Source organism: Triticum urartu, unplaced genomic scaffold, assembly GCF_003073215.2.
Source record: "Triticum urartu cultivar G1812 unplaced genomic scaffold, Tu2.1 TuUngrouped_contig_4773, whole genome shotgun sequence".
Taxonomy (NCBI): Eukaryota; Viridiplantae; Streptophyta; class Magnoliopsida; order Poales; family Poaceae; genus Triticum; species Triticum urartu.
Genome location: NW_024115390.1, coordinates 726 through 11,823, shown reverse-complemented (window position 1 = coordinate 11,823; position 11,098 = coordinate 726). Strand labels below are relative to the sequence as shown.

At 46.7% G+C, this 11,098-nt stretch overlaps 1 protein-coding gene across 1 annotated transcript; it reads right to left on the bottom strand.

Annotated features, from left to right (window-relative positions):
* Positions 1 to 402: 402 nt before the first annotated feature.
* On the bottom strand, positions 403 to 1,886 carry LOC125528290 (cytochrome P450 89A2-like). The gene has a single exon (XM_048692781.1). It carries the CDS (start codon positions 1,871 to 1,873, stop codon positions 452 to 454), a length of 1,422 nt encoding a protein of 473 aa, XP_048548738.1. The 5' UTR covers positions 1,874 to 1,886; the 3' UTR covers positions 403 to 451.
* Between the last annotated feature and the right edge of the window lie 9,212 nt (positions 1,887 to 11,098).

The following is an 11,098-nucleotide window of genomic DNA, read 5'->3' as shown; positions in this document are numbered from 1 at the left end:
TGAGCTTAACGAACGAGCTAACGAGTTTCACGAGCAGCTCGTTAGTACAACGCAATACATATTTTTGTCTTATATGACAACATTTTTGTAGCATCTAAGTTGATCTATTCAATCTAATTGATCCAACCTAGTTCATAGAAGATAGCAAACTAGTGCACCTTCTTATGTAGTCACCATCTTCTTCTTCGCAAAAAACACATACATTCTTATCCAGTACGCTGTAGCACATTGTAGTCTGTTAGCAAGCGCTCACGTGATTAACAAGTTTCAAATGAACAAAGCTGAGAAGGATTTTGTGCTTGTTAAGCTTAATGAGTTTAACTAGTCAAGCCTTAAAGAGCACGAGTTTAACGAGCTGAGCAGCTCAATAATCCACCCCTACTCTCGGCTGCAACAATGGTAGAAACACAACAATTTTATTCTAAAGATATCGTGTAGATTCACGAGATCTTTAGATGGATTTAGTGCGTCGCGTGACACGTGCGGAAAGCGGCTTCTTCATCACCTTGAAGAAGGAATCCAGCTCCGTGAGGTCAACAGCGGCAATGCCAGTCGGCGGCGCCCACTCGAACTCGCAGACGATTGCCGCCAAGAAGCACTTCATGTTCACCATCGCCATCCCCACGCCAGGGCAGAACCTATGCCCTGCGCCAAATGGCATCATCCTGATCTGCTTGGGCGCCGGCAACGGGCCAATGCCCTCCCCGTCGCCGCCGGTAAGGAACCGCTCCGGCAGGAACTCGTCGGGATCCTTCCATATCTTGCTGTCCCTGCCAATGTCCCCCGCAGAGAAATTCACGTAAAAGTCGCCGGCTGGCGGCGGCACGGCCATTCCTCCGGCCAGCACTCCGACGGCATTGGCATGGACATGGCGCGGGATGACCGGCAACGGTGGGTGCATGCGAAGGGTCTCCAGCACGACGGCATGCAGGTAAGGCATGCCTGCACCCACACGGGAAACCTCGCCGTCGTTGACCTCGCAGTGTAGCTTCTCCTGCACCTCCGGCTTGTCGACAAGGTGGGCGAGGGCCCATTCGAGGCTTGCCACCACCGTCCCCGTGCCGGCGCCAAGGAACTCCGAGATCAGCCGCACCATCTCCTCGTCCCTAAGAGCGCGCCGGCCGCCGTCCTCGTTGGGGACGCGGAGATTGATGAGTGACTCGACGTACGGACGACGGCCGTTGTCGTCACGTGGTCGAGGAGACCGGACCACCCGCCTCCATGCCTCGATGGGAGGGAGGAATAGCTCCTTGAGCCGGACATCGATGGCGAAGAGCCTGCGCAGCCATCTCCACTCCACGAGCTTCTCCATCACGGAGCCCGTGGCCGTGAAGGGCTTGACCAGCCCAATGGCGAGCTGGAAGCGTTGTATGTCGTGGCGCATAGCGCGCACGTGGTCCTCGTCGACGACGTCACCGAAGCACAGGCGCGCGACGACCGAGAACACGGCGCCATAGAGGTGCTGGTGCACCTCCGTCACCTCCTCCCGGCCTCCCCGGGGGGCGGACGACAGCGCGGCGATGAGGCCCTGGACGGCCTCCCGCTGCAGCGGCGCTAGGCCGGCCAGGCGAGACGGATGGAGGGTCTCGGCGGTGAGGTTGCACCGGAGGGCGCGCCAGTGCGGTCCGTGTGCCATGGTGTTGAGGTTCTCGTTCCGCTGGCCGCGTCGCCGGGCGGCCTGGGCCACGTGCAGGCGCGCGGGCGGGCGATTCGAGAAGGCGTCTGCGTTCTCGACGAGCGCGCGGTGGGCGACAGCTGGGTCGCTGATCTTGTGCATGGCAAGTGAGGGTGGAGGAGGAGGAGCGCGGCCGCGCCGGAAGACGGCGAGGAGGCCGCACAGGAGAAACGCGAGGAGCACGAGGAGCTGATCCATTGATCTGCTGGACCTAGCTGCTGCATGCCTGTAGATGATTGTGTGTTTCCATACTTATAGGAGTGGGAGAGAGGGGCCTCGCCGCGTGATTGACTTTTGATCTTTCCCACCATGAACAATGAATCATATGCTGAGTGACTATAGGTGTGAGTGCGATATAACAGGCATGCATGGCCACTCACACCTAACGCTTGCACTCACACCGAACAGAGTATGATAAGATGCTCCTCACACCACTATTTGTTAGTGTTCTTTTTCTTACTTTTTGGAGTGCTTTCACTGGATACACTAGACGATGCGCCCCACGTTGTGGCGGTATTTTATATTAAATAAAAATTGCACTGAATTAATAATCATCTACTATTTGTTTAATTATCAGTATTAAGATAATTTGTTTATCGGTATTTTATAAATAAATAGATATCTTAATCTTTAAGTTCAAAGTTGGACGAAAACAAAAGATAATACGCATGGATGAAGCTATGAGCTGCATGGATGGGTCAATTTCTTTTTATTGATTAAAATACTCATAAAGCTCACCCGCAAAAAAAAATACTCATAAAGCAGCAGTTACTGCATGTTACTACATATGGTGGGTACAGCAGCTCGCGTTGGCCCTGTTTGAATACTTTAACTTAGTTAGGCCAACTCCACCGCACGACCCCAAACAGACGTCCGGATTAGCCGGATTTTGTCCCTTTGGGGTGCCGATGGATTCGCCCGTGTCCGGATTTGTCAGATGGGTCGTGCGTGCGCGCACCGCGCGGCCGCACCCCAAATTATGTCCGGGGTGGACATGAATAAAAAAAATACAAAAATAACTAAAAAAATACTTCCTCTTGCGGTTCTCAATTTGCTGATGCTTCCCTTCAATCATAAGAGCACGATCTACCAGTTCTTGGTAGTTGTTGAAACTTGCTACCATCAACTGCATGCTCATCTCATCATTCAGCCCTTCCATAAACTTGTCCTACTTTGCGGCATCTGTGGCCACATCATCAGGGGCATAGCGAGATAACTTGCTAAACTCATCCATGTACTGAGACACAGTATGGTTCCCCTGGCGTAAGTTGCGAAACTCACGCTTCTTCATATTCATGGCCCCAGTTGAGACATGGGTTGTACGGAAAGCCTGCTGAAATTAGTCCCATGTCACTGTGGCTATAGGGTAGGTGACAGTGTAATTCTCCCACTAGGATGCTGCTGGTCCATCCAACTGGTGTGCGGCAAAACGCACCTTCTCAGCGTCAGTACATCCTGTAGTGGTTAACTCCCTTCCATTCTTTCGGAGCCAATCATCTGCTACTATAGGCTCAGTGCTACTGGAGAACACCGGCGGATTTAGTCTAAGGAAACGGGTTAAGTGATCAACAGGTGGTGGTGGTGGTGGTGGGTTGTTGTTGTTGTTGTTCCCCTGATTCTGATTCTGGACTAGCAACTGCATCAACGCATTCTGCTACTGGATCAACTGAGTGAGCTCCGGTGGGAAGGCAAATCCATTGTCACGTCTCAGAGGCATATGATGGGTTTACAGGGGAGAGATTAGAATAGAATGAGGTCTAATGAGAAAGCACTACCCATATGCACATGAGACAAACACAAACATTTCACTCAATCAATCAAACAAGGGCATACAATCGGTCTAACTATCGCAAAGGTGCTTGGACTACTCTATTTACATGGTGGAATACTACTACTGATGTGGTGGTCTACTAGAAATTTTCTTCGTTTGCATACTCCATGATATCTGCTCCAGCTTTATCTTCAAAGTCATCATCGCTCAGGTCAGAGTCGGTGTCGTCGATGATGATGTAGTCTTCCGGGCGAATCTCCTTGGGTTCTTCGTCTTCTTCTACTGGTGTGGGGTCTCCCATGAATATTCCGATCTTCTTAATCAGGTCGTCATTCTTCTCCACTAGTACGGCGATTTCCTCCTCATAATCTTCACGTGTAGCCTTGAGTTCTTCCTCCAATTCCGTGATTCTTGTCATAGCCTTCTTCAGATCTAACATGCCTGCGCACATCTGGTTCTCCTGACGTCGAATGTGCTGGTTTAACTCTTGGATAAAAGCTGGGATTGATCTATCCTTCTTGGTGCTGATCATTTCCCAGTGCTCATCTCAGCGCCCACAAATCTGGTAGATAGTATCTGTCGGGGATATACCCCGCGGTATGACCCGGCCAGATGTATAACCCGGCCGGACTTGGCGACTCACTAATGACCCGCCCTGACTGGACGACTCACTAAGTGACCCGCCCGAGCCTGGCGACTTATGGGTGACCTGGCAAGCGGATCAAAGGAGCGACAAGACCCGGGGGCCCAAGAGGCTCAAGGCCCAGAAGGCCGGCTACGTTATGGTAGGCCGGCTTAAGAGGAAAGGCGTGAGGAATATCTCCTTTACGAGGAAGCAAGACCCGGACTTGTAATCAACTTGTAAGAGAAGATAGACTAATCCTAGTCCTACTAGGACTCCACATGTAACCCGCCCCTCTTAACTTATATAAGGAGGGGCAGGGCTCCCCAAAGAGGGACAAGCAAGAAGAAAATAATCTCTAGGGCTAGACACAAAGAGCCGGCTTACAGATAGCTCTCTCATGAGCATAATGAGATCTAGCCACAAACATCATGTAGGGTTATTACCAGATGATGTTTCCCGGGGCCCGAAGCTGTCTAAATCCTTGTCTTGTGTTGCGTCTCTCGATTCCGCTCAAGCCCTCTCAAGCTACCACATAGATGCGTTGGCCTCGCGACTAAGTCCTCATACCCGGCGCAAGTTTGGTGTCCGCCGTGACCCAAACCCGGCGCAAGTTTGCGCTCGAAATGGATCGGCCTGGACACAAAACGAACAAGATGGGTCCGGGCCACCGCGCGCTGGGCCGCCTCCTTTGTCCGTTTTATCCCAAACGGACGGGGCCGGACAGGATAGGGTCGCGCGGTGGAGTTGGCCTTAGAGGTTAGAGTTAGATTATAACCTTAAACTAACCCTAGACTAACTCTAACCAAAGAGCTGTTTGGATGGTAGGGTTAGATTGACAATAAATATTCTTTCTCAATCATTTGACTACTTTGGATCATGTTTGAATGGGAGGGATAACTGTTTTTACTATTTTTTCTAGTGGGCCTAGGAGAACTAACCCAAATAAGCTCCTCTAGTGTGGGCTAGTTTTTTGGGATGGGTTAGATCCAACTAACCCACCATGTTTGGATACTTTTGAGTTATTTGAGCCTCAACTAACTAAAATTAACTCTAACTTAGGGATCCAAACAGAGCCATTGTGTAGATTGGATGGATATTGTTGATTGATCTTGTATATCAAAAGGCTACATTCATTTGGGTGATGTGACTTAAGAAGAAGCGGCAGAATTCCTTGTAGTGAGGGCTAGCTATTTAGATATAATAAATTCCAGTTTGTTTTGAGGATGATTGTTGACACTTCAAAAATAATGCACAAGTTAGGGCATCTCCAAGGCGGACCAGTAAATCTCCCGCAATCATTCCGACCGAGCTGTCCGGACCATAGAAGCCATCTAACGCCGATCTATACTTAAGAAGAAGCGGCAGAATTCCTTGTAGTGAGGGCTAGCTATTTAGATATAATAAATTCCAGTTTGTTTTGAGGATGATTGTTGACACTTCAAAAATAATGCACAAGTTAGGGCATCTCCAAGGCGGACCAGTAAATCTCCCGCAATCATTCCGACCGAGCTGTCCGGACCATAGAAGCCATCTAACGCCGATCTATAGCGATCCACGGAGCGGTCCGGACGTGAGTTCTCCCGCAAACCGAAGACAAAATCGGGGGAGGTTTGCGGGAGTCCGGACCGCTCCTAAGCCCGCTTCTGACCACCCTGGCCCACCAAAAACCCGTCAACCGCCCCTCCTGCACTTTCCTTCCGACGCACGCGCCGCTTACCACGCCGCACTCATGTCGGCCCATAGCACGCGAAGGCCGGCATTGATGCCGCAATGTGACCGAAGGGGGGAGGGCGGCGCTACCGACGCGACTTGTCGGCATGGCCCGCCCTTCGCCTGGTCCTCGTCGCGGCTATTTAAGCCGTGCGCCGGAGTTGCACAGAGATACAACATCCCTCCCCAATCACCATCCCCCTCCTCTCCCCCATCTCCGTGCCGCGAAATGAGAAACTAGCGGTACCGGTTTCTACCGGGTACCACAAATGCAAACCGGTATCACAAATGCGTTGGATCCATTGTGTGATGCGTGCGTAGAAATCAATCTTGTACCGTAGCCACTGTATCAAAAAAATGTATCTACAGTGGCCAAATGATTTTTTGTTTTTGTGTATTCGCACACAATAGATACAGTGGATCCCACAACACACTTAACACATTCTGTCTATCTTTTAGACCCCTGCCTCTCGGCCATTGTTTGAGGAACCGCTAGATTGGGTAGGTCCGCCGTGTTGCACCGCGCCTCCCGCCGCCGTTGTGCTGCAACCGTGCCGTCGGGAGGAAGTGGAGTGGACCTCCAAGCATAGTAACAAAGTCTGGATCTAACGGCCCGAGTATAGTAACAAAGTCGAAGCCCTTTAGTATTTGCTGACTCCCTTGATTTGTGGATCGAGGCAGTCGAATCACAGATACTCCATTTGTCTCTTCAATCTTTGCAGTTCATAGTACCCGCGGTATCCTTAATTTCCCGGTTGTCGACATGCAAGAGGAGCATATAACAGATCTTGATTAGTGCCTTGGACGTTGTTGGTTATGTTGGGGAACGTAGTAATTCAAAAAAAATTCTTACAATCACGCAAGATCTATCTAGAAGATGCATGGCAACGAGAGGGAAGAGTGTGTTCACGTACCCTCGTAGACCGAAAGCGGAAGCGTTTAGTAACGCGGTTGATGTAGTAGAACATCTTCACAATCCAACCGATCCAAGTACCAAACGTACGACACCTCCGTGTTCAGCACACGTTCAGCACGATGACATCCCTCGAGCTCTGTCTCCAGTTGAGGACAAGGGAGAGTTTCATCAGCACGACGACGTGGCGACGGTGATGATGATGTTACCGCATATGACCGAGGTGTTGAACTCTGGAAGGGGGCACCGCACACGGCTAAGAGATTGTCTGCTGTGATATTGGGGTGCCCCCTGACCACGTATATAAAGGAGGGAGGGAGAGAGGAGGCCAGCCAAGGGGGGATCCTACTTGGAGCGGAGAAGGAGAAGGAAGGAGAGGGCCACGCCCCCACCCCTTGTCCAATTCAGTTTGGGCAGGGGGGAGGCGCGCGCCACTTCATGGTTTTCTTCCCTCTCTCCACTAAAGCCCACTAAGGCCCATTAACTAACCCGGGGGTTTTGGTAACCTCCCGGTACTCCGAAAAAATGCCCGAACCATTCCGATGTCCAAATGCAACCTTCCAACATATGAATCTTTACCTCTCGACCGTTTCGAGACTCCTCGTCATGTCCGTGATCTCATCCGGGACTCCGAACAAACTTCGGTTCATCGAATCACATAACTCATAATACAAATCATCATCGAACGTTAAGCGTGCGGACCCTACGGGTTCGAGAACTATGTAGACATGACCGAGACACATCTCCGGTAAATAACCAATAGCGGAACCTGGATGCTCATATTGGCTCCTACATATTCTACGAAGATCTTTATCGGTCAAACTCATATATAGTTTTAAATAGCCGACTATAACTCCACTGTAGCCCGCTATAGCATTTTCAGCAGGGTGCTGTTAAATGGCCGCCTTCACAAATAGCCCGCTTTAGCCCGCTATAGCTGATTTGGAGGCCTGTCGCTATTTTCCATAGCTCACTATTTAAAACATTGGTCAAACCGCATAACAACATACATTATTCCCTTTGTCATCGGTATGTTATTTGCATGAGATTCAATCGTCGGTATCATCATACCTAGTTCAATCTCGTTACCGGCAAGTCTCTTTACTCGTTCCGTAATGCATCATCCCACAACTAACTCATTAGTCATATTGCTTGCAAGGCTTATAGTGATATGCATTACCGAGAGGGCCTAGAGATACCTCTTCGATACACTGAATGACAAATTCTAATCTCGATCTATGTCAAGTCAACAAACACCTTTGGAGACACCTGTAGAGCATATTTATAATCACCCAGTTACATTGTAACGTTTGATAGCACACAAAGTGTTCCTCCGGTATTCAGGAGTTGCATAATCTCATAGTCAGAGGAATATGTATAAGTCATGAAGAAAGCAATAGCAATAAAACTTAACGGTCATTATGCTAAGCTAAAGTATGGGTCTTGTCCATCACATCATTCTCCTAATGATGTGATCTCATTCATCAAATGACAACACATGTCTATGGTTAGGAAACTTAACCATCTTTGATTAACGAGCTAGTCAAGTAGAGGCACACTAGGGACACTTTGTTTTGTCTATGTATTCACACATGTATCAAGTTTCCTGTTAATACAATTCTAGCATGAATAATAAGCATTTATCATGATATAAGGAAATATAAAATAACAACTTTATTATTGCTTCTAGGGCATATTTCCTTCAGTCTCCCACTTGCACCAGAGTCAATAATCTAGTTCACATCGCCATGTGATTTAACACCAATAGTTCACATCATCATGTGATTAACACCCTATAGTTTACATCGCCATGTGACTAATACCCAAAGGGTTTACTAGAGTCAATAATCTAGTTCACATCGCAATGTGATTAACACCCAAAGAGTACTAAGGTGTGATCATTTTTTGCTTGTGAGAGAAGTTGAGTCAACGGCCCTGCCACATTCAGATCCGTATGTATTTTGCAAATTTCTATGTCTACAATGCTCTGCATTGAGCTACTCTAGCTAATTGCTCCCACTTTCAATATATATCCAGATTGAGACTCAAAGTCATCCAGATCGGTGTTATAGCTTGCATCGACATAAATCTTTATGATGAACTCTTTATCACCTCCATAACCGAGAAATATTTCCTTATTCTACTAAGAATAATTTTGACCACCATCCAGTGATCCACTCCTGGATCACTATTGTACCCTCTTGCCAAACTTATGGTGAGGTACATAATAGGTCTGGTACACAGCATAACATACTTTATAGAACCTATGACTGAGGCATAGGGAATGACTTTCATTATTTTTCTATTTTTTGTCATGGTCGGATTTTGAGTCTTACTCAACTTCACACCTTGCAACACAGGCAAGAAATCCTTCTTTGACTGTTCCATTTTGAACTACTTCAAAATCTTGTCAAGGTATGTACTCATTGAAAAAACGTATCAAGCGTCTTGATCTATCTTTATAGATCTTGATGCTCAATGTGTAAGCAGCTTCACCGAGGTCTTTCTTTGAAAAACTCCTTTCAAACACTCTTTTATGCTTCCCAGAAAATTCTACATCATTTCCGATCAATAATATGTCACTCACATATACTTATCAAAAAGGTTGTAGTGCTCCCACCCACTTTCTTGAAAATACAGACTTCTCGGCAAGTTTGTATAAAACTATATGTTTTGATCAACTCATCAAAGCGTGTATTCCAACTCCAAGATGCTTGCGCCAGTCCATAGATGGATCGCTGGAGCTTGCACATTTTATTAGCACCTTTAGGATTGACAAAACCTCTTGGTTGCATCATATATAACTCTTCTTTAAGAAATCCATTAAGGAATGCAGTTTTTGACTTCCATTTGCCAGATTTCATAAAACGTGGCAATTGCTAACATGATTCGGACAAACTTAAGCATCGATACGAGTGAGAAAATCCCATCGTAGTCAACACCTTGAACTTTGTCGAAAACCTTTTGCGACAATTCAAGCTTTGTAGATAGTAACACTACTATCAGCGTCCGTCTACCTCTTGAAGATCCATTTATTCTCAATGGTTTGCTGATCATCGAGCAACTCAACCAAAGTACATACTTTGTTCTCATACATAGATCTCATCTCAAATTTCATGGCCTCAAGCCATTTTGCGGAATCTGGGCTCATCATCGCTTCCTTATAATTCGTAGGTTCGTCATGGTCTAGTAACATGACTTCCAGAACAGGATTACCGTACCACTTTGGTGCGGACCGTACTCTGGTTGACCTACGAAGTTCAGTAGAAACTTGATCTGAAGTTTCATGATCATCATCATTAACTTCCTCACTAATTGGTGTAGGAATCACTGGAACTGATTTCTGTGATGAACTACTTTTCAATTCGGGAGAAGGTACAATTACCTCATCAAGTTCTACTTTCCTCCCACTCACTTCTTTCGAGAGAAATTCTTTCTCTAGAAAGGATCCATTTTTAGCAACAAATATCTTGCCTTTGGATTTATGATAGAAAGTGTACCCAACAATTTCCTTTTGGGTATCCTATGAAGACGCATTTCTCCGATATGGGTTCGAACTTATCAGGCTGAAGCTTTTTCACATAAGCATCGCAACCTCAAACTTTAAGAAACGACAGCTTAGGTTTCTTGCTAAACTACAGTTCATACAGTGTCGTCTCAACGGATTTAGATGGTGCCCTATTTAACATGATTGCAGTTGTCTCTAATGCATAGCCCCAAAATGATAGTGGTAAATTGGTAAGAGACATCATAGATCGCACCATATCCAATAAAGTACGGACACACCATTATGTTGTGGTGTTCCAGGTGGCGTGAGTTGTGAAACTATTCCACATTGTTTTAAATGAAGCCCAAACTTGTAATTCAAATATTCGTCTCCGCGATCAGATCGTAGAAACTTTATTTTTTTGTTACTATGATTCTTCACTTCACTCTGAAATTTTTTAAACTTTTTCAAGTGTTCCAGACTTGTGTTTCATTAAGTAGATATACCCATATCTACTCAAATCATCTGTGAAGGTTTTGAAAATAACGATACCTTCCGCGAGCCTCAACACTCATCGGACTGCATACATCGGTATGTATTATTTCCAATAAGTCAGTGGCTCACTCCATTGTTCTAGAGAACGGAGTCTTGGTCATCTTGCCAATGAGGCATGGTTTGCAAGCATCAAATAATTCATAATCAGGTGATTCCAAAAGTCCATCTGCATGGAGTTTCTTCATGCGCTTTACACCAATATGACCTAAACGGCAACGCCACAAGTATGTTGCAGTATCATTATCAGCTTTTGTCACAGCCCTAGAATTTGCTTGTAGCTATTTACCTGAGTGAGCATCATGCATCATGTTTAAATTCTGAAAGTTGAATTGAGGTTAGTTGAAACCCTCATAAATCACTTC

Coding starts and splice junctions, on each gene's coding strand:
- LOC125528290 (XM_048692781.1), bottom strand. CDS start 1,873: ATGGATCAGCTCCTCGTGCTCCTCGCGTTTCTCCTGTGCGGCCTCCTC.